This window comes from Hemiscyllium ocellatum, chromosome 9 (assembly GCF_020745735.1).
Source record: "Hemiscyllium ocellatum isolate sHemOce1 chromosome 9, sHemOce1.pat.X.cur, whole genome shotgun sequence".
NCBI lineage: Eukaryota > Metazoa > Chordata > Chondrichthyes > Orectolobiformes > Hemiscylliidae > Hemiscyllium > Hemiscyllium ocellatum.
Window position 1 is genome coordinate 73,820,096 of NC_083409.1, and position 23,599 is coordinate 73,843,694.

Genomic DNA, 23,599 nt, shown 5'->3' on the forward strand with positions numbered 1-23,599 from the left:
GCAAGGAGAGCTTTATCAAAACAAAATGTCATCCTGACCTTCCCATATTTAAAGAATTTGATCATTGTTACAGCTTGATATATTTTGTTCTTATTTTCAGCTCGTGGTCATTGGAATGAAAAACCATTCCACAAACCTGCCAGTTCAGCTAGCTGCTAGCGCATGTGTATTCAATTTGACAAAACAGGATTTAGCAGGTGGAATGCCTGTGCGCCTTTTGACAGAAGTGACTCGTCTCTTACTGAAAGCCATGGAACACTTTCCCAACCATCAACAGGTAAGTGTTGGAGATGAAATATAACACAGGATAATTAATGGGCATCACTTCATATTTGCATGCCATTAGCTATTTCACATTTTGCCTTCTGTTAATTCAACCAGTCAAAGCAAATATTGCTTTAGCTTAACAACTGACAAGTTAAGACTGCAAATTATTGACCACCAAATGTGTTGTTTTTAAAAAAAAAAGCAAAAGACTGTCTTCCACAAAATGTTGTCCTGTTTAACTTAATTGAGACATTGAATTTGCGAATATGGACTATACTTTCTGAATGGAATGTCAGTCAGGAAGAAGCCACTTAGGTGGTAACTGGGGATTGTCTTAAATTCATTCCTGGCTATGTCCAATCTAATTTGCATTTAATCAGTCTAGTCATTTGACCAGTGTTGAAACAGAAAATTGTTTTAATATTTGTGAAAATAGATTTATTTTTTAGTTGCTGCAGTTTTACTATAGTTCTTTCCACAAACTGTACTCTTTGTCGAAAGAAAGCGTTTACTTTTTAGGTCAGTGACTTTTCATAATTGGTCAAGAGTTTTCATGAAAGATAGTAGACCGATATTGGTGAACCAGCTGATTCCATTCCAACAACTGACAAAACTTTGTCACACTGACTCAAGACATATGAAGCTTGTCAGTATTGCACCTTGGTTATCCCAGGAAGTGGAGTTGGGTCCAAGAAACACTGTATCCTCTGCAGTGGCCTGATGCTGCTACCAAGCTTCTCCTGACTGTTAGCCATGGTCCTCCTGCATCATCTTAGGTACCAGTCACACTGACCAAAATGCACCCAATAACAAAGTACAGGACTCTTCGTGCAAATGACCTACAATAGAAATAGAATGAACAGAAGAGTCTTTTGGATTTCAGAAGACTCATCAGTTCCTCCACATGAGAGCTGAGCACATGTCTCCATGCAGTGAGATGTGCTGCATCCTGATAATGAGGCTCACGTCACCACCAACCATTCACTCAGTATGTGCAGCAACTTGGTGAAGATGCTACTATTGGCAGGTCAGTACTGAGGGAGTGCCAGTGTCAGAGGGTCAGCACAATGACCAGCCAGTGTCTTCTGGAAGAGAATGCCTGCAGAACTCAGACTCTTCCTTTCCCGCACTCAAATCAAGTTCTCAAATTCTCATGGTGTTCTATAGACACCATCATTACACTTGCATGACAGGTGTGTTATGAGTGGTTCACGCAAGGCCACTGGAATTAAATAATGATTTCCCCTTCAGCCAGTATAGCATTAACATTACAACCACTTCCTCCTTCGCCCTGCCATTTTGCATAGCCCCATTAATATTTGCTTGCCTGTTAGTGCAAGACTAGGCAGACATGGTCCTACTGTGTAGTTGGTTGGAAACAAAACATCGTGTTTCCATCAAAATGTCATGCCAGTTGATCAAGTCTGGAATGTGCCTTTAGAGATTGACAATCTAAGCTGGAGAGGGAAAGACATCGCTCCATTTAGTATTGGAGACATTCCATGTTGTATCCTGTCATTTTCATCATATTTTGCATCTTAAACCAGACAGTGTCTCCCCTTTAAGGTCTTCAGGGCACAAATGTATTCTGGCTTACTGTTGTTTGAAAGACATTTACAAATCATCTTGCATTTTGGCAAGCACAATACTCCACTAATCAGAATTTTCATATAAACTATATACATTCAGGAAATGCACTCTTGCAGGATCAGATTATAATACCAAACCAATGCTCCCTTCATAGTAAAGTGTCATCGAAGAGACTACCTAGCTGGAGAGACCAAAAAGGAAAATATCTCTACACTGTTCTTCGATCATAGAATTATAGAATTCCTACAATGCAGAAAGAGTCCAGAGGCCTTTCAACCTTTTGAGTCTGCACAAAATCTCTAAAGAGCATCCTACCCAGAACTTCACCTAGCCTGGACACTATGGGGCAATTTAGCATGGCCAATCCAGATAACCTGCTGTTTCACCATTACTGCCCTCTGACTTTGCAGAATTAATTTCAAATGTCTATTATTGGCAAAGGACTTTTATTGTTAAATGTCTGACCAAGTTTTAACTTCATGCAAAGTATTTTCACAAGATAAATTTGAAATATATTCTTGTTTTAGCTTCAGAAGAATTGTCTGTTGTCCCTTTGCAGTGACCGTATCCTCCAAGATGTCCCATTTAACAGGTGTGTAATCTTGTCAATGATATTTTACCTTTTTCGATTGTGCAAAAAAGGCATTGTCCTAACCTTTATTAATTAATTTTATTAGCAGGTTATTAGATCAGCTTGATTTTTGTTTTGCCTAGTTTAATTGTATATCAGGATCCAAATTTGTAGTTCTACTTCCTCTTACAGTAACCATTCAGCCTTTTTTAAATTCACTTGTGGGATATGGGCATTGCTGGCTAGCATTCATTGCAAGTAATTAAGTTGTCCTTGAGAAGGTATTGGTAGGCTGCCTTCTTGAATCGCTGCAGTTGCTACACAATATATCTAACAAGGGAATTCCCAGATTTTGACCTTGTGATAGTGAAGGAATGGTGACTGTATTTCCAAGACACAATAGTCAGGACTTTGGGTGGGGTGGAATTTGCAGGTGGTGGTGTTCCCATGTATTGGTTGCCGTTGCCATTCTAGATGGATGTGGTCATGAGTTTGGAATATGCTCTTTAAGGACTTCGGGCAAATTTCTGCAGTACATCTTGTAGATCATACAAACTGCTGCTAAGTGTCAGTAATGGAGGGAGTGGATATTTGTGGGTGTCGTGTCAATCAAGCAGGTTACTTTGTCCTGGTTGGTGTCAGGCTTCTTTTGAGTGTTGTTGGAGTTGCACCATCCAGGCAAAAGTGGGGGGAAGTATTCCATCATACTGCTGACTTGTGCCTCCTAGAGCATAGGCTTTTGGAGTCAGAGGGTGAATTACTCACTTTATTTCTAGCCTATGACCTGTTTTATTGTTGCTGTATTTAGATTGAGTCCAGTTGAGATTTTCGCTCAATAAGTTGCTCGTGGGGAAATCAGTGATTTGTTCTCTCTGGTTGTCTCTGCTTCCACCAATTAAATGATTTCCCATTACCTATTCTGTCCAGACTCCTTATGATTTTGAGTAACTATCAAATTGCTCCTCAATCATCCCTTCTCCAAGGAGAGCAATCCAAATTTTTCCATGTTATTGAAGTTTCTCAACCATGGAATAACTCATGATTTTTCTGCACATTCTTAATACCTCCACGATGACAGAAGGTTAGGCAGCATTGTAGCCAGTGTATATGATAGCATATTTGGAGAAGGGATATTGATAGATTAAGTGATTGGGCAAAACTGCAGTAATGGAGTTAAGTATAAGCAAGTGCGCATTATTCATTTTGGATTGAAAATGATAGATCATGGTAGTTTCTGGGTGCTGTAAAGTGGATGTCAGAAGAGACTTGAGGGTTCAGGTATGTAAATCTTTAAAATGTCACAAACAGGTGTGAAAACGAAACAAGAAAGCTAATGGAATGCTAGATTTATATCTGGAGGACTAGAGTACAAGAATGCAGAAATTAAGCTGCAGATGTATGAATGCTGGTTAAACCCCACTTGGAGTACAGTGAGCAGATCTGGGCACTACACCTTAGGAAGGATATATTGGCCTTGGAGTGAGTACAACTTAGGTTTACCTGGACTTCAGGGGTTAAGTTCTGGAGAAATTTGTATAATCTCTTCTCATAATTTAGAAAGTTGAGGAGTGATCTGATCACAGTCTTCAAGATATTAACAGGAAAAGACAGGGTTGATTAAAAATAAACTATTTCCATGGTTGGGGATTCTAGAACTAGGGGGTATAATCTGAGACATCACAACAAGACTGTTCAGGAGAGATGTTAGGAAGCATTTCTGTACACAAAAGGTTGTAGACATTGGGCCACTTCAAATTGATGCTGGAAGCCTAGTGATGGGAGATAAGGAAATAGCAGGAGAACTTAACAAGTACTTTGCATCAGTCTTCACAGTGGAAGACACGAGTAATATCCCAACAATTAAAGGGAGTCGGGGGCTGAGTTGAGTATGGTTGCCATTACAAAAGAGAAATTGCTAGAAAAGCTAGAAGGTCTTAAAATTGATAAATCTCCTAGCCCTGATGGGCTACATCCTAGAGTTCTGTGGGAGGTGGCTGAGGAAATAGCGGAGACATTGGTTGAGATCTTTCAAAAGTCACTGGAGTCAGGGAAAGTCCCGGATTATTGGAAGATCACTGTTGGAACCCCCTTGTTCAAGAAAGGATCAAGACACAAGATGGAAAATTATAGGCCAATTAGCCTAACCTCGGTTGTTGGTAAAATTCTAGAATCCATCGTTAAGGATGAGGTTTCTAAATTCTTGGAAGAGCAGGGTCGGATTAGAACAAGTCAACATGGATTTAGTAAGGCAAGGTCGTGCCTGACAAATCTGTTGGAATTCTTTGAAGAGGTGACAAGTAGGTTAGACCAGGGGAGCCCAGTGGATGTGGTCTATCTAGACTTCCAAAAGGCCTTTGATAAGGTGCCACAGGGAGGCTGCTGAGCAAGGTGAGGGCCCATGGTGTTCGAGGTGAGCTACTGGTATGGATTGAGGATTGGCTGTCTGACAGAAGGCAGAGAGTTGGGATAAAAGGTTCTTTTTCAGAATGGCAGCCGGTGACAAGCGATGTCCTGCAGGGTTCAGTATTGGAGCCGCAGCTGTTCACATTATATATTAATGATCTGGATGAAGGGACTGGGGGCATTCTAGCGAAGTTTGCCGATGGTACGAAGTTAGGTGGACAGGCAGGTAGTACTGAGGAAGTGGGGAGGCTGCAGAAGGATCTAGACAGTTTGGGAGAGTGGTCCAGGAAATGGCTGATGGAATTCAATGTGACCAAATGCATGGTCTTGCACTTTGGAAAAAAGAATACAAGCATGGACTACTTTCTAAACGGTGAGAAAATTTGTAAAGCCAAAGTACAAAGGGATCCGGGAGTGCTAGTCGAGGTTTCTGTAAAGGTAAACATGCAGGTTGAGTCCGTGATTAAGAAAGCGAATGCAATGTTGTCATTATCTCAAGAGGGTTGGAATATAAAAGCACCGTTGTGCTACTGAGACTTTATAAAGCTCTGGTTAGGTCCCATTTGGAGTACTGTGTCCAGTTTTGGTCCCCACACCTCAGGAAGGACATACTGGCACTGGAGCGTGTCCAGCAGAGATTCACACGGATGACGGCTGAGGATCCTGGGATTGTATTCATTGGAGTTTAGAAGATTAAGGGGCGATCTAATAGAAACTTATAGGATAATACATGACTTGGAAAGGGTGGACACTAGGGAATTGTTTCTGTTAGGCGAGGAGACTAGGACCCGTGGACACAGCCTTAGAATTAGAGGGGGTAAATTCAGAACAGAAATGCGGAGACATTTCTTCAGCCAGAGAGTGGTGGGCCTGTGGAATTCATTGCCGCAGAGTGCAGTGGAGGCTGGGACGCTAAATGTCTTCAAGGCAGAGATTGATAAATTCTTGACGTCACAAGGAATTAAGGGCTACGGGGAGAATGCGGGTAAGTGGAGTTGAAATGCCCATCAGCCATGATTGAATGGCGGAGTGGACTTGATGGGCCGAATAGCCTTACTTCCACTCCTATGTCTTATGGTTTTATGGACATTTGAAGTTCTCTTCTGCTAACGGCAGTAGATACTGGATCAGTTCGTGACTTTAAACCTGAGATAGATATTGCTTTTTGCTTAACAAAATTTAAGGAATGTAGACCAAAGGGAGATATTTGGAGTCGGGCCACTGACCAGTCATGATCTTATTGAATAGTGGAACAGGTTTGAGGGGCTGAATGACCTACTGCTTTCCATATGTTCCACATTCTTCCTCAAATGTGGTGTACAGAACTGAAGGCATTATTTGAGTGGAGGTTGACTGAGAATTCTGTACAGATTATTGTGACTTTCTTCAATCTATTTATGTTGCAAAGCATTCTTCTGTCATACTGTTAAAATCAAAAATCATAGCATCTATATACAAAGCAGAAGTAAATCACTCTTGAGATTTGAGTGCCGAGTATATTATTGTTGGGAGTTATGTACAATTTTGTAATTCACATCTACAAGATAAGGAGGAAAAATGACAAAATTAATAACTACTTGGGGTGAGAGACCATAACATAATAAATAGGAGCTAGAGTAGGCCATTTGATCCTTTTAAGCGTGTCCTGCTATTCACTGTGATCATGGCTCATTTAATTGTGCTCTTGACTCTACGTTCCTGTTTGCCCTCCACAATCCTAAACTTTTAACTTGCTGATTAAAACCACTGTCCAACTTGGGTCATTAAATATATTCAGTTGCTGCTGCTCTTTGAAGAAAATTCAAACCTAAAGACCTTCTGAGAGAAGAAATTCTTATGTTCCACACTCCTTGTAAGTGAGACACTCCTTATTTTGAAAATGCCCCACAATTCTAGATGCCACCAGTTGGCTGAATGGCCTTCCTTCCACTCCTATGTCTTATGGTCTTATGATAGGGAAGATGCTAGAGAATGTTTTCCATCATTCTTCTAAACTATGGATTTGCACCTTTCTTCACACAACAGCCTCTTCATCCGTGGAACCTTCTTTTGAAATGCCTCCAATGCATATCCCATTTTATGAAATACTACAAGGGCTATTTCACCAATTTCCTGTAGTAAAAAATCTCCCTCAATTATAATTCTTCTGCTTATTATAAATGATAAAATTCTGTTTGCTTTTCCAAACTAATGCTGGACCTGCATGTTAACCTCTTATTGTTCAAGTACAAGGACACCCAAGACCCCAGCAATTGCTCTTTACAGGAATAGAAAAATAGAATATTACTTAATAAAGTGGACAAGCTCTTATTTTCCAACACTGAACTACATTTAAGTTTATTTTTGCTCACTTTTTTTAATGTATCCATATTTCTTTGTAGACCCTTGTGGTCATATTTTCATCAGCAAAGTCATGGTTCATAGTATAGTAAAATGTGTTCAGAAAGTTTAGTCCGGGGTGCAGAGTCAGTTGGGCTTGTCAGTCCATAGAAGGTGTAGTCATGGATAAGTGCCTTGGTGGGCCTTCTAACAATTTGCCTCCGTTCTTTTGGGAATTTTATCTCAATTGTTTACAAGCTGTTGTGTTCTCAAACACTCACCTCTCACATCTTCCATATTCCATTGCCTCATACCCTTCCCTGTTGCCTTTATAGTCCCATGGCCAGTATCCATCATGGACAGATCTTGAGCCATTCAGTGGTTTTAAAAAAAAAAATTTGAGACCGCTTTCACCCATACACCATACATCTGTGTCAACCAGTCAGTTTTTAAATTCACCTGGTTAATCTCTCAAACTACTTCTGCTCAGATAGCATTTATTTTAAGATAATTAATCCTTCAATAACCTCTTTAAATTGACAATCTGTGAACTCTGTATTCCTATTCTTAAGATTATTGGTTTAAAACTCAGCCAAACATTCACGACAATCACTGTTGAAACTGCATGAACAATACTAATGCTTTATCTTTTCTACCTTACATGAGGATGACCTAACAATCAAAGCAATCCAAAAGTGCAGCTGCAGGCCTTTCATTTTGATGGTCAAAGAGCAAGGAATTTAATCTTCATATCATAGCAATTAAACAGATGTATATCATACTTTGAGAGCATTTATGTTTGCTGAGGCCAAAATGGTGGTATTTTTGAACTCTGTACTAAGTTAAATAGCCGTTGTTATGGTTCTGTTCGCCTAGCTGGGAATTTGTGTTGCAAACGTTTCATCCCCTGTCTAGGTGACATCCTCAGTGCTTGGGAGCCTCCTGTGAAGCGCTTCTGTGATGTTTCCTCCAGCATTTATAGTGGTTTGTCTCTGCCGCTTGGTTGTCAGTTCCAGCTGTCCGCTGCAGTGGCTGGTATATAGGGTCTAGGTCGATGTGTCTGTTGATAGAATCTGTGGATGAGTGCCATGCCTCTAGGAATTCCCTGGCTGTTCTCTGTTTGGCTTGCCCTATAATAGTATTGTTGTCCCAGTCGAATTCAGGTTGCTTGTCATCTGCATGTGTGGCTATTAAGGATAGCTGGTCATGTCGTTTCGTGGCTAGTTGGTGTTCATGGATGCGGCTCGTTAGCTGTCTTCCTGTTTGTCCTATGTAGTGTTTTGTGCAGTCCTTGCATGGGATTTTGCAGGACTTCACAAGAGGTTCCCAAGCACTGAGGATGTCACCTAGACAGGTGACGAAACGTTTGCAACACAAATTCCCAGCTCGACGAACAGAACCACATCAAAGAGCACCCGAGCTACAAATCTTCTCCCAAACTTTGATGTTAAATAGCCCTGCTGAGGTAAAGTTTTCCTTCCACTGATGGGAAAATGCAAAGTACCATCTTTTGGAAAAAGGGATAGAATTTCTGCATCCAGTGCCCTTGTGCCTTTTTTTAAACTGAGAAAATCCAATTCTTAACTTGCTTTCTGAACTGCTTTTTTCTATTAGCTACCAATTTGGCTGCAATACACTCAAGCCTATCATTCAAGTTGTTAATATAGATTATAAGTAGTTGAGTCCCAGCACTCCTTGTGGCACCCTATTGAAATAACTCCACAGAGGCCAGTATTCCATCACTGTTCTCCTTGATCTTAATATCGACACTGATCCAGCTCCCTAAGAGCTAGGTCTGAATGAACAGGATGTCTAACACTTTTTTCTCTTGACACTCCTGTTTTTATCTATCAACCAGGGCTCCTTGATTGGGATGTGACAACACCAACGTGAACCCTCTGTTAAGTAAACCAAACACCCAGAAAGGCTCACCTTGCCTTGTTATCTTTAAAATATGGATGACCGAGAACACTCAGATTCCATTAGTTAAAGAAAATAACATCAATTTATTTTTTTAACTCCAAAAATGTACATTAAACAACTATTCACAATTTTAAGCCCCCTTGCTCTTAAATGCTTTTTATCTGTCTCCAACTCTAACAATATGCTGTTCCAGTTAGACACTTGTTAAAATTACATCAACTATAATTTCAAACATACACCGCTGCTGTTTTTCTTCTGGCTGAGGATCTCCCTGGGTCGTCTTCTTTCTTACTGCGAGTATGTTATATATGAAAAGCTACCTTTGTTTCCTAATTTCTTGGAGAGGAGGATGTTCGGCATCCATGCATTTGTGTCGATGGTAGTTCTGTTTCTTCAATTTTCAAAATGTCTGCATTTTTTACACCTCCGAGATTAGATCATCTCATTGTTATGATATTGGCAAAACAATAAATTCAAAAGCAACTGGGTTTTAGTTTCCTGGGGCATAATTTTTTCAACTGATTAGTCAAATTCGAATAGTTGTCAAAACAGCAACCAAAACTCTGGTATCCAGTTCGCTGCCAGATATTAAATATTTTCAATTTTCCAGTGCACTCTGTCTTGACCATCTAGTCATATACACAGATGCTTGTAAGCTCTCAGTTCAAAACAGCTCCCGCTCAAAACTATAGTACATGTCTTCAACTTGAAAACAGAGGCTATTAATCTGGCCCAATCAGGGAACTCCTTGAGGTCCACTTGACTGACCTCATTACACCTGTTAGTTCCATTGAAACAGGATGACCGAGAACACTCAGATTCCACCAGTTAAAGAAAATAACAGAAATAAGAGCAGCAGTAGGCTATTTGGCCCTTCAAGCCTGCTCTGCTTTCTGTGTGATCATGGCTGATTATCCAATTCAGTAGCCTGTTCCCACTTTCTCCCATATTCTTTAATGCCTTTAGCACAAAGAACAAACTCTATATCCTTAAATATTTAAGGTTTTAATCTAAACCACTACCTGTGGCATAGAATACCAAAGGCTTACCAGTCGGAATGAAGCAATTTCTCCTTTTTCTCCGTCCTAAATGGTTTACCCTGTATCCTTAGACAGTGACCCCTTGTTCTGGACTCCCTGGTCATTGGCAACGTCTTTGCTGTCTTTCCTCTACATACTCCTATTAGAATTTTATAGGTTTTTGAGATTCTTCTTTCTTCTTCTTCTAAATTCCTATGAATATAGTCCTAAACAGTCCAGTCTGCTTCATATGTCTGACCGGCATCCGAGGAATCAGTAGATCTTTGCTGCATTTCCCTCCATAGCTAGAATATCCATCCTCTGGTAAGGAGACCAAATTGCACATAATACTCCAGACGTTGTTTTAGTTGTACAGGGGCTTGGTGAAACAAGACATCCCTGCTCCTGTACAGAAATCCTCTCACTATTAAGGCCAACATGCCATTTGCTGCCTTCACTGCCTGTTGCTTGCTTTCAATGACTAGTGTTGCAAGGATCCCCAGGTCAATAAATTTCATAATCTATTGCCATTTAGGAAATCCAAAGTGGATAACCTCATCTATATCCACATTATACTTTTATCTTGCACGCATTTACCTGCTTACTCAACTGGTCTAAATTGCATTGAAGCATCTCTGCAAACACCTGGGATGGCACGGTGGCTCAGTGGTTAGCACTGCTGCCTCACAGCACCAGGGACCCAGGTTCCATTCCAGTCTCTGGCAACTATCATTCTCCCCATGTCTCTGTGGGTTTTCTCTGGGTACTCAGATTTCCTCTCACAATCCAAAGATGTGCAGGTTAGGTGAATTGGCTATGCTAAATTGCACATAGCGTTCAGGGATGTGTAGGTTAGGGAATGAGTCTGGTGGGATACTCTTCAGAGGGTTGATGTGGACTTGTTGGGCTGAAGGGCCTGTTGGAGAAAGTGAGAACTGCAGATGCTGGAGATCAGAGCTGAAAATGTGTTGCTGGAAAAGCGCAGCAGGTCAGGCAGCATCCAAGGAGCAGGATAATCAACGTTTCGGGCATGAGCCCATCTTCATGGCCTGTTTCCACACTTTAGGGATTCTTTGATTTTTATGATTTTCCTCACCGTTCACCCTCCCACAAAGCTTTGTGTCATCTGCAAACTCGGAGATATCACATAATATTTTCTCCCCTTCAGCTTTCTGTGGCAAGGAGTTCCAAATACACTCAACCTCTGACAGAAAATTCCTCCACCTCTTAGCCTTAAATTGACACCATTAATTGAGAGAATGCCCTCTGTTCCTAGAGTCTGGCATGAGAGGAAACATCCTCAGCATTTATTCTATCAAGCCCCTTGAGAATCCTTTATGTTTCAAGGAGATCTACTCTCATTCTTTGTAATTTCACTGAGTAGAGCCCCAACCTGTTTAATCTTGTCTCATAAGGCTACCATTCTGGGATTTGTCCTTGTGAGCTTTCTCTGAATTGCCTGTAGTGAAATAACACACTAGCAAAGTTTCCCCTTAAGATATCAGTTCTGATCTTTCCTGGGTGTACAGGACCTACCTCCCCCAGAAATCTGAAGCTCTCCCCTTGTACCATTTGTCCAGCCATGTATTAATCTAATATATCCTCCTATTTCTACTCTGATTGATTTACACATTTGCACTGGTAGCAATCCTGAGATTGCTACTTTTGAGGCTCTAATTTTTAACTTGCTTTCTTGTTCCCTACATTCTGTTTTTAGCACCACTTTTTTTTTAGAAAAGTTTGTATATTGTTGGTACCAATGAGTGCTATGACCACTGGCTGTTCACCTTCCCAATTTATAATGTCCTGTAGCCACACTGAGACATCATTGACCCCAGCACTTGGGAGACAACATGCCAACCCGGAGTCTCATTTTGCAGCCATGAAATTTAGATTAGATGCCCTACAGATTAGATTCTCTATAGTGTGGAACAGGCCCTTTGGCCCAACAAGTCCACACTAACCCTCCGAAGAGTAACCAACCCAGACCCATTTCCCTCTGACTAATGCACCTAAACACTGAGCAATTTAGCATGGCCAATTCACCTGACTTGCACATCTTTTGACTATGGGAGGAAACCGGAGCACCTAGAGGAAACCCATGCAGACACTGGGAGAATGTTCAGGCTCCACACAGCCAGTTGCCCGAGGCTGAAATTGAACCTGAGATCCTGGTGCTCTGAGGCAGCAGTGCTAACCACTGAGCCACCGTGCTGCCCATAGAATCCCTACAATGTGGAAACAGGCCCTTTGGCCCAACAGGTTCCCACTGACTCTCTGAAGAGTAACATACCCAGACCCATTCCCCTACCCTATTGGTCTATATTTATCCCTGACTAATGCACCTAAACTACACATCCCTGAGCACTATGGACAATTTAGGATGGCCAATTCACCTAACCTGCACATCTTTGGATTGTGGGAGGAAGCTCATGCAGACCCTGGGACAATGTGTAAACTTCACACAGTTGCCTGAAGCTGGAATTGAACCTGGGTCCCTGGCACTGAGAGGCAACAGTGCTAACCACTGAGTCACTGTGCTGTGTCTATTTATTCCCCTTATGATTTGATCCCCTATTATTATAGCCTTTCCACACTTCTTCTCTCTTGTGCAACACAATCAACTATGTACAACAAATTTGGCTGTTGCTATTTTGAGTAGATGCCTCCTTTTTGCTAGGGAATGGTTTAAGACCGTGTGGAGACAGGCCCTTCGGCCCAATAAGTCCACACCAATTATCATGATACGAGATTCCCACAATGCGTGCCTAGACTTGTTATTGTGCCTGGTGGTCATCCATTCCTCTTTCCCCTGGCCGTCCCCCTCACCAACCTGTGAATGCTTAACCTACAGAGTGACATGCTATTCATAATCCTCTCTGTCTTGCAGATGGTCCGCAGTGTCCCCAGTTGCTTCTACAACTCCATACTAGGTTTCCAGGAGCAGCTGCTGGAAGTACTTCCTGCACACTTTTTCTTGTCTTAGCACTGGAACTGTGTCTGACTTCACACACAGCAGAAGGAGAATACTGTTCTCATTCAATACTTCACTCCTTTATAAATTAGACCCTTTAGGTCTCCCTTAACATTAATCAAATTAATAACTCCAAGGCCATTTTTCTCTGGATGTCTATATCTGAACTCTTTCGCTATGACTTTAGGGTAGTCCTTTGCTTTACAGTTTGCCAAGCTAAAAATAACAATTTATTTTAACTTCGTTTCCTGTTACTTAATTTCTCCTCTTTATACTATGTAACTTCTCCATGCCATTGTTCTTATTGTGTAATACAATTTTGTAAGGCATATTTTATGTAGTGTTTCTTGGAATTGAAACGTGCCACATTTACTGGTTCCCCTTTGTCCATCCTGCTTGTTTCATCCTCAGAATGATAATAAATCTGTCATGCACTTGATAAAGTACAGATTTGAAACTGCCCAGGAAATCCCTTGTGAATTCAACCTGTAAGCCTCTCATGGTTCATCCCAGAGATCATACTCTTTGGCGGTCTGGAATAAAAAAAACTCTAACAGACAGTTTTTAATTTTAATCCCCTTTTACTGATTAATAACATAACACATATAAGCTAAACTTATTGGATTCTAATAACCCAAGAGAGTAGAACATCAGGTCTTTAAGAGCTTTGGCAGGCTACTCAGTTGTACTATCTCAAATAGACAACCTTTATACGCAAGTTTACAAAGGCACTACTATCACAAACACAAAGTTAACAAAAGCACGGCATGTTCTGAACTGGACAGATAATGGTGAAGGACAATAATTCAAGAAACAAGTTAATTCATATAGAGTTTCATTTTGAGGTAAGATTCAAACATTGTTATTAATTTCACAAAGGAACAGCCGTAATGTTATCACTCGGTGTCCTGTTTATACAGATTCACTGATGTAAAGGCAAATGCTCTTAATTGTCTTACCCTCCTGCCTGTCTCTTTTCTCGTGTGCAGCAAATGTGTTCGATGTTTCAAAATTACATTTTAGTCTAAATGTTTAAGGACAAGTTTTAAGGCTCAATACTTTCTCATTCCCTCCTTTTGTCATTTCATGACACACTATTTTCCTTTCCACAAAACTGACTGTGCTTGATTGTGTTATGACCTTCTACATGTCCTGCTATTAACTCTTTTTAATAATGGATTCTAGTTTTTTTCTCGTTTAGCAAATGCTCGGCTAAATACCTCCTAGATTTTTTTTCTTGAATAGCAATGTTACATTTGGAGGTTTCCAATCCTTTTTAGACCTCTTATACAATCTAGTGAATTTACAGAAAATTGCAACCATGTATTCACTATCTCTAACACCACTTTTAAGATCTAAAGATTCAGGACATCCGGTCCAGTTCAAGCTTCATTTTTGCCTCGTGATTTTTTTTCTTTAAACTATTGCTTGACATGTTTTATTTGATTCTTGTCCTAATGATAAAATACAATATATTTCAGAGTCTGCCTTTTTCCTGATTCCTATTATAAGTTTTCTAGTCTTGTCCTCTAAGAGATCAAAGCTGACTTTGGTTGCTCTCTTTTATGCACTTGCTGATTGTTCATTCTAAGCTTTGTTTTTCTTCGGCATTCTTGGCTCTAATATGTTCCTAATCTACTGCAACATTGTATGCATTTTCTTTGAATTTGAAATTGTCCTTAATTTTCTTAGTTATATCCATGGATTTGACATGGATAAAAATCTTGTGGAATATATATTGGGAGTTGTGAAAAATTTCCTTAAATGTTCTACGTTGCTTCTTTACCATCTTGCCTTTCCTGTTTTATTCTCTTCATGCCTTTTATAGCTTCCTTTGTTATATCTCATCCTCCAACTTTTTAAAACAAAATTGGTCATGTGATAGGGGATTTATTGCCCATTCCTAAAAGTCACCAACTTTATTGTAGCTCTGGTGTCTCTCATAGACCAGGACTGGTAAAGACACCAGTTTGCCTACCTCAAAGACATTGATTGACAAATGAGATGCTTTGTTTTAAATTGCAATGGTTACATTGATACCTTTTTATACTAGCTTTTTGTTCTGAATTTTATTGAATTTAAATTTCTTCATCTTCCGTGGTGGGATTTGAACCTGTCCTTGCCCTGGGGTTCTGGACTACTCATCCAGTGACATTGCGATGGTATCCCCTAACTAAAATTGCAAAACAATTATTTATGACTGAACTTGCCTATAAAATCCTTTTACTATGGGATCATTTAATCCTTTCTTATCGCACGTTAACAGGGACGAAATAGCCTGTTCCCTTGTTTGTTCCTGATCATATTGCTCGATGAAATGGTCCTGACTACACTCTACAAACTCCTCCTCAAAGCTACTTTCTGCCAATTTGATTCTTTCACTAAGAAATTGAAAACTACCCACCATTATTGTAATACTTTTCTTATAAGCCAAATGACTTGTTGATTTATGTTCTGATTTGTAGCTACTGTTAGAGGCATTTTTCCCCCCAGTAACTTATTTTCCTCCTTTTTCCTTGCTAATCACCCAAATTGATTCTACATAGTGATCCTAAAGCCAAGTTCACTTTTTACTTCAATAGTGATCTAATCATAGAATACTACAGTATGGAAGCAGGCCATTGCACACTGACCTTCAGACTGTCCCACCCAACTCCCCAGCCCATCCTAGTAACCCTAACACTTCCCATGGCTAAATTACCTTGACTGCACATTCCTGGACACTATGAGAAATTAAGAATGGCCAGTCCACCAAATCTGGATTGCTATGCTTGGGATTTATAGGCCAGCTATCATGTTACTTCAAGGCTATAAGTTGGCAATCTTTGTCTAATATCCTCATCAAGAGTGATCTACACCTGGAGTACTGTGCACACTACTGGTCAACATGAGAATGTGTATGGGGAAAAGCAGGCAGGGAAAGAGTTAAGTTCTGAGTTTTGTGAAACAAGAGGTTTAGCTGAGCATGATTCAGATCAGACAAGAATTTGCAGTTAACGGTGGGTTGCTGGAGGCAAGGGTAATAGGTTAACAAGGTGGAAAGCAGTCATTATGTAGAGCCATTTAACAAAATTGGAAGCATTCAGTATGCAAGATGAGCTAACAAGGGAGAAAGTATCCTTTTGTATGAATCCAGTTAACAAGGTTAAGCACATTCATTGTATAACAGTAAAGGGCCTGGTATCTACTATTGATACTTGTTGTTTGTAATGATCACCCAATTAATATGTATGTGGCCTTATCTGGATGCTCCATCCTGTAAAATGACTATATAGTTCATTGACCATATAGTTTGAGAGAGGACTGGAAACCCATGTCCCTGCGCACATGGGCGATCTTGCTCTCGCTCTCACCCTCTCTCCAGGCACTAGAGAAAGGAAGGTAAACTACTGTGTCTGTGTTTTGCTTCAACTGAAGGGGGAACGGGAATGACGAGCATACTTGCAGAAGGATGTTAATGCATTGGAAGCACTTCAGAGAAAGTTTATTAGACTAATATCTGGAGTAAGTGGATAGCTTTATGAAGAAAGGTGTGACAGGCTAAGGTGCATTCTCTGGAGTTTAGTATCACAAGTGACTTGATTGAAACCTAGAGGATCCTGAATGGATGTGACCAGGTAAGAATGTTTGCTCTTGGAGGAGAATGTGGAACTAGGGGTCATAAATTTAAAAATTAGGAATTGCGTGTAAGAGCAATACAAGGAAAATTTTTTTGAGTGCTGAGAATCTTTGGAATTGCCTTCCTTAAAAGGCAATGGATGCAGAATCATTGGAGTGTAGAATTGAGGTTAAAATCTGATAAGCCATGGTCATCATAAATGGCAGAGTAATGCTCAAAGAGCTGAGTGCCCTACTCTTGTTCCTTGTTTCTATTTTTAGACACTGCACAGGGAAGGAAATTCTGAACCCATTTCCTTTCATAATAGGTATCTTGCTTTCTTGGAAACGTTATTCAAATCTCTGCAGACGTAAAGCTTCGAGATCAGGGAAACGAGAAAACAAAATGGTTTGAAGCTTGATCATTACTTTTGTTTTTCAAAATGAATCATTTTGGCTGGCTGTCAAAGTAATTTCAAACAATTTTAAAATGACAGTCTGTGAAATTGTTGGAATATTACCCATGAAATAAGAATTAACATAAGAGATCTGTTTAATAAGTTTATATTTAAATGTTTAAACTTCTTAAGAGAGGAATTGTGAACGTATGAGAAATGGAGACCAGTGGCACTCTTTTCCCCACCACCATCCCCACTTTACAGAGTGAAGTAATGAACAGTACAAGAAACTGAGCAAGGAAAGCAGCAGGAAGAAACCATACAACTGAAGAAAGTTTAAAAAAGAATGTGCTGTGTAATCACCATAAAAATGTGGAGTGTGTACTGTAGCTGTACCTTTTTTAAAATTTTCATCATTTGTACAACTTGACCTTGTAATACTTCAATACACTTGCATTTATAAATGTGTAGGCAAAATGTCAATATTGACTTATTTTGGTTTTACAGGTTTGAGGCTGCCAAATTAGTAATGCAATGGCTTTGTAACCATGAAGATCAGAACATGCAAAGGATGGCAGTGGCTATTATCTCTATTTTGGCAGCAAAGGTATATTATGATGTTTGCATTAATCAAGTACAAATTGTTTGTGGAAATTGACACCCAACCCTCCCCAATACAAACTGCAGTTATCCACTTTCTCTCTCTCTCGACATCCGCCATAACTATCTAAAGCCAAATACTGAGGATCATAGAAATCTAAAATAACAGGAAATGCTGGAGAAACTCAATAGATCTGACTGCTTCTGTAGAGAGAGTAAAGCAAAGTTAGCATTGAGATGTTTCCTAACTGTTTCCAACATTTTCTGTTTTTATGGCTTAACAATGTGTTTTGATTACAAAGAACAGAGACCATTTTAAATTCTATAGTTGGATTTTATTTTTACACTTGCATACTTGCTTTGCATTGGAACAGGTTGGTACTGCCTCTGGACAGTGTTGTGCTGTAGTTCTGCACCCAGTTAAAAACAGGGTTGATGCTGCCCAAAACTGATTATTTACAGTAAACAGATTGTGATGAAAAATAATTAGACCCCACCATTGTTGGACAAGCTTTGATCTAGTCCTAAAAGAGAAGTGTGACTAAATGTAATATGAAACAATCTCCAGTAATAGAGATTGGATATCCATTGTGTATTTCTGAGGACCCAAAAGTATCACTATTCAAAATTTACAGAAAAAATTGAGTAAACCATCAAATTGCACTATATTCCCATGGCATCAGAGAGGTGAGAGAATAAGAGATTTGTTTTGTTTTTCTCCTTCACAGGCTGGATGTTTCTGCTGTATTGTCCAAACATAAGGCACTTACAAGATAATTAGTCAATTGTCCAGGAACCAGCCAAGGAGTTGGTACTATGCCATTCCTTTGAAAAAGAATCCACACAACTGGTTGATATCAGTCAAAATACTGTGCTCAGGGCAGTTTTATCCAGACACACAGACACTGCCAGTCTGTCTAGCATGTCTCCCACTCCTTGAATAAGGCAACGTTGTAAAGCAAACCTTTTTATTAACTGGCACCTATCGGGCCAGGAGTGTGCTGGTTGATCAATTATTCCAGTTGATCAAGAGGTCCACATAATCGAAGTGTGTTTTTACATAAGTAATAGAAATGTAATGCAGGGGGTATATACATCATTGCTTTGCTTTATTTATAGCATAACTAACTATTAATAATACAACTTTGCATTAAATAAACTTACTGGCAGAGAGCCTTTTCACTCGCACCCTTAGCTGACTAATCTGACATAGGAGAGATTGCGATAATACAGTGAAGTTCTGGTATTTGAGGTATATAGTTTTTGATGATTATCAAGAGTGCCCGCTAAAACAAAGTTTGCTGTAATTACAACAGATACATCATCTCTCAATGAGTTTCAGTAACTTGTTTTCAAAACTGCGAGAATGTGTTCCAGTATCCTGGGTTTAAAGCAGTATTGTTTGCCATTTTCTGGTCCAAAATCCAAAATAAAAGTGGTCTTAACATAATTTCAATGAATTATAAAAGGAAATTTGCAATTTATTGTCATTTTTGCAGCTTTCTACAGAACAAACTGCTCAACTTGGTACGGAGCTCTTCATTGTTAAGGTAACATTACTTTTCCTTATTATTACAATACTAATTTTAAATAAAAATCTTTGATTTCCTATATAATGGGATTACTCTATTCCTTTACACAAATAATATTTTTTGTTTTGTGGTTCTTCAAATTTACCAATACAGGTTCTTCTACACCTGCTGACTCTCTATCACTTATTGTTGTCGATTTTAATTTCATTTCTTACTAACAAGGCAACTACACCCCTCTGCTTGTCTGCCTGTCCTTTTCAATAGAACGTATATCCATGGATATTCAGTTCCCAGTCCTGATCCCTTTGCAGCTACAAGTCTTTGATACCCACAACATTGTACTTGCCAACTTCAATCTAACTACAAGCTTGTTTACTTTGTTTCATATGTTGCATGCATTTATGTACAACACCTTCAGTCTTACATTGACTGCTCCCCTTCTCATCATTGTACCCTTATCTTCTGTGCCTGAAGTTAGATTCCTGACCCTTTCCATACTCTTCGTTCTACTACATGTTCTGGCCACTAATAACCTCTCCTCTTTCTTTCCACCACCCCTCTTCTCCTCTTCTTCCACCTCCCCTCACCTCTCTAAGTTTTTCCATAGTTTCCATGCTACTGATCTCAGCACCCCCAGTGTGTAGTTTCAAGCTCTAGTTTGCAATTTGCCAGGACTCCAGTCTCAGCCTGGTTTCAGTTGGAGCCGAACAAGATTCCATCCAAATTCTCAGGTTGGATTCAAAGATCCCATGGTTATATTTTTTAAAATGAAGAACAGCAGGTCCTTGTGTTTAGGCCAACATTTATTTCTCTGTTCATATCACAAAACTTCATTACCACACTGCTTGCTGTGAGCAAATTTCCAACTGCATACTATTCATTACAACCATGATCAAACTTCAGAAGTACTCTTCATTACATGTACAGTATTTTTGGGATACCTCGAGTTAATGAGAGGAACAGTATAATTTTTTTTAAATGCAGATCTCTCTCTTCCACTTTATAAAAGTTGCTCTACACACCAGTATACAATTGGAGAATTCCAGCTGACCAGATAAATCACAATGGAGCATCTAAGTGAGAGTTTTAATATTTTGAGCTGTTGGCTATCTAGCTGAGAGATTGGTGATTCACTGGAGATTGCAGATCCCTCCTTTATCTGTCTTGCTTTTTAAAATGGTTTTTCACCACTGCAAGACTTTTTTACTCCCACAGTCCAAAGATGTGCAAGTCAGGTGAACTGCAGTGCTAAATTACCCATCGTGGTGGGTGCATTAGTCAGAGGGGAAATGAGTCTGGGTGGGTTACTCTTCAGAGGGTCGGTGTGGACTGGTTGGGCCAAAGAGCCTGTTTCCACACTGTAGGCAATCTAATCTAAACTGATTACCGCAGCTAGGTTGTGAAGTTTGTTTATTATTTGCCAATGTGAGTTTCTTTCATTCATGTAATTCCACCTAAGCATTGTTTTAACTGTTAGTTTGTTAAAGGGATAATAGCCTAAATGAAAAAGGTATTTAACAAGTACTTACAAATTGGGCAAACTGTTAGTTGTTCTGTAATCTGTTCAGGTCGAAGAGACAGTCGGTAAGGACTGATTAATATTAGTGTTTCGTGGAGACGTGGAGGGGATGGTATTGTTTACAATATTGATGCTGATTCAGAGGTAGCTTTTGGTCTAGAAAGGGTTTAAGGTGAATGGGTTGAAAGGGATGTTTTAATCTTAGTCTATATTGTAATAGTAAAATATACTAAAAACATGGTTTCATTCATTCATTCATAAAACCATGTTATAGTAAACAGTGGGTTAGTAAAAGGTTGAATGAACGAGAACCCGGTATTAATGAGTATAGTGAGCTGGTGTGCAAGTTAGTAAGGATAACGTAAAACACTATCTTTTGGATTATGTACAAATTTTTTTCTGTTTTCTAGAAACTGCTGCATATAGTAGAGCAGAAGACAACCCTGTCACTGGTTGATACAACTTTAAAGTTTACGCTAAGCGCACTTTGGAACTTGACTGATGAATCTCCAACCACCTGCAAGCACTTTATAGAAAATCAGGGCTTAGAATTATTTATGAAAGTACTAGAGGTAATTTTGTTTTTTAAATGTATTATGTAATGATAATATATTATCTCGTTTTTGTTGTTTCCTTCCTGTTTCTTTGCAGACTGATCTTTTAATTAAAAGTTGAACACTTCCATATTGTCTTTGCCTCAACCTGCCACCTTAGTGAGCCATGGTCTCATTGTGGATCAGCTTCTCCTACACATCGTATCTAAGATGGCAGTGGAGAATGGCAACTTTGTATACTTTACATGGTACCCCTGTATCCCTGTACTTGAGTACATGTGATAATAAAACCTAATTCTAATTCTAGATTGCATTGTGTCTTCAGGTTGTGTATATGAATGACCTGAAGTATTGAATCCCATTGTATGGGTGCTTGTTTATACTGCATCTAGAGTATGATTCGATTAGATTCCCTACAGTGTGGAAACAGGCCCTTCAGTCCACACCGACCCTCCGAGTAACCCACCCAGACCCATTTCCCTAACACTATGGACAATTTAGTATGGCCAATTCACCTGACCTGCACATCTTTGGATTGTGGGAGAAAACTGGAGCACCCGGAGGAAACCCACGCAGACCACTGGGAGAATGTACTAACTCCATACAGCCAGTTGCCCGAGGCTGGAATTGAACCTGGGACCCTGGTACTGTGCCACCCCTATGGGTAGTTTTGATTCCCCCCTACCACAGGAAAGATATTAATCCCATTGAGGGAGAGTAATGAACATTCACCACACTTATTCCTAGAATGAATGGCGGGACTGACTGACTGATGAAGAGAATTTGGACAAACTGGGCCTGTATTGTCTTGTATTTCAAAGAATGATAGGTGATCTCATTGAAACCTACAGAATAACTGCGGAATAGATAGGGTCGATGCAGGTAATACGTTTTGTGTGGTTGTGAAGTTTGGAACCTGGATTGGGGTGTGGGGGGAAATGGTATCCACTTCTTAAAAATAAGAGGGTGCCATTTAGGACTTGTATTCAGGTGGTCAGTCTTGGAAATCCTCTACCACAGAGGGCTGTGGAGGCTCAGTCAAACTCAGTATATAAGAAAAAATCAAACTCAGAAGTTGATGTCCCATTATGCCATTGATAATCAAACATTTCTGTGGAAAGTTTGTGAAAGGCATTGAAATGTTCGATCAACCATGATGTTATGGTGGAGCAGCCATATGGGCTGAATTTCTGTCCCTATGTCACTTTACTTTGATAAAATGCCTGGTCTCTTCTCCCATACGTCATCTCTAATGGTACAGAGCTTGGAAATACACTCTCTAGAAATTGCAGGTCCATTGCAAATTCTAATATTTCTTTTAGAAAATGATTATTGGTAGCTTCCGATTATTCAAACGTTTGATGCATTAATGACTAATTTTTGATGGCAGCTTTCACTTTAGAAGTTATAAGCACTACTGAATCTTGTGTACAATAAAATCTCTTATCAGCTACAGTCATGAAAGTAGTAGCCATTGTACAATGGGTTAATATTGTAAGATTTCTGTTCACTATAGTCTTATGCTACAACATACTGTATATTGATAAACTGTGAGCAAAGGTTTCTGTATTCAATTTCCAGTTTCCTTTTAAGCTACTTGGGACAAACATTTGAGGCAAACGATTTCTCCTTGAGAGGCAAGAATTGTAATTTGGCTCCTGTAGGTCAGGCACTTGTTTTTTATTATTAGTACAGATTGTCATTGGTAGGAGGCATCTGACAATGGCACCTTGCATATGGTATTATTTCAAGTAGAGAAGATTTTTGAGGGATTTAAACGGCTGTGCCTTTCCTGCAGCTTCATGTATGTGGAGTTGCTTATCTATTTTAGATATTCTAGGGCATGTCTCAATATTTCATTTAGATTTTTCAAATTGAGGGGCATGGATAGGATAAATAGACAGTCTTTTCCCTGGGGTCGGGGAGTCCAGAACTAGAAGGCATAGGCTTAGGGTGAGAGGGGAAAGATATAAAAGAGACCAAAGGGGCCACTTTTTCATGCAGAGGGTGGTACTTGTATGGAATGAGCTGCCGGAGGCTAGTAGAATTGCAGCATTTAACAGGTATCTGGATGGGTATTTGAGTAGGAAGGGTTTAGGGGGACATGTACCAGGTGTTGGCAGGTGGGATTAGATTGGGTTGGGATATCTGGATGGGTTGGACCAAAGGGTATGTTTCCGGACTGATCATCTCTGACTCTAAATCACAAGAATACATTGATCTTTGGGTAGTACAAAGGAATGTTTAACATTCACCAAAGTCAACTTAATGTATTAACATTCAATTGAGAGCACCTTCACCACTATTTTTCTTATGTAAGTAGTTTGATAACT

At 39.7% G+C, this 23,599-nt stretch overlaps 1 protein-coding gene across 2 annotated transcripts in view; it reads left to right on the forward strand.

Annotated features, from left to right (window-relative positions):
- zyg11 (zyg-11 family member, cell cycle regulator) overlaps nucleotides 1-23,599 on the forward strand; it is a 67,741-nt gene that overhangs the window by 18,603 nt on the left and 25,539 nt on the right. For both annotated transcript variants that reach the window (XM_060829834.1, XM_060829835.1), the window contains exons 5-9: nucleotides 101-277; nucleotides 2,385-2,449; nucleotides 17,569-17,668; nucleotides 19,161-19,211; nucleotides 21,123-21,284. In XM_060829834.1, the coding sequence (XP_060685817.1) occupies nucleotides 101-277; nucleotides 2,385-2,449; nucleotides 17,569-17,668; nucleotides 19,161-19,211; nucleotides 21,123-21,284 (555 nt within the window). The remainder of the gene's footprint in view (nucleotides 1-100; nucleotides 278-2,384; nucleotides 2,450-17,568; nucleotides 17,669-19,160; nucleotides 19,212-21,122; nucleotides 21,285-23,599) is intronic.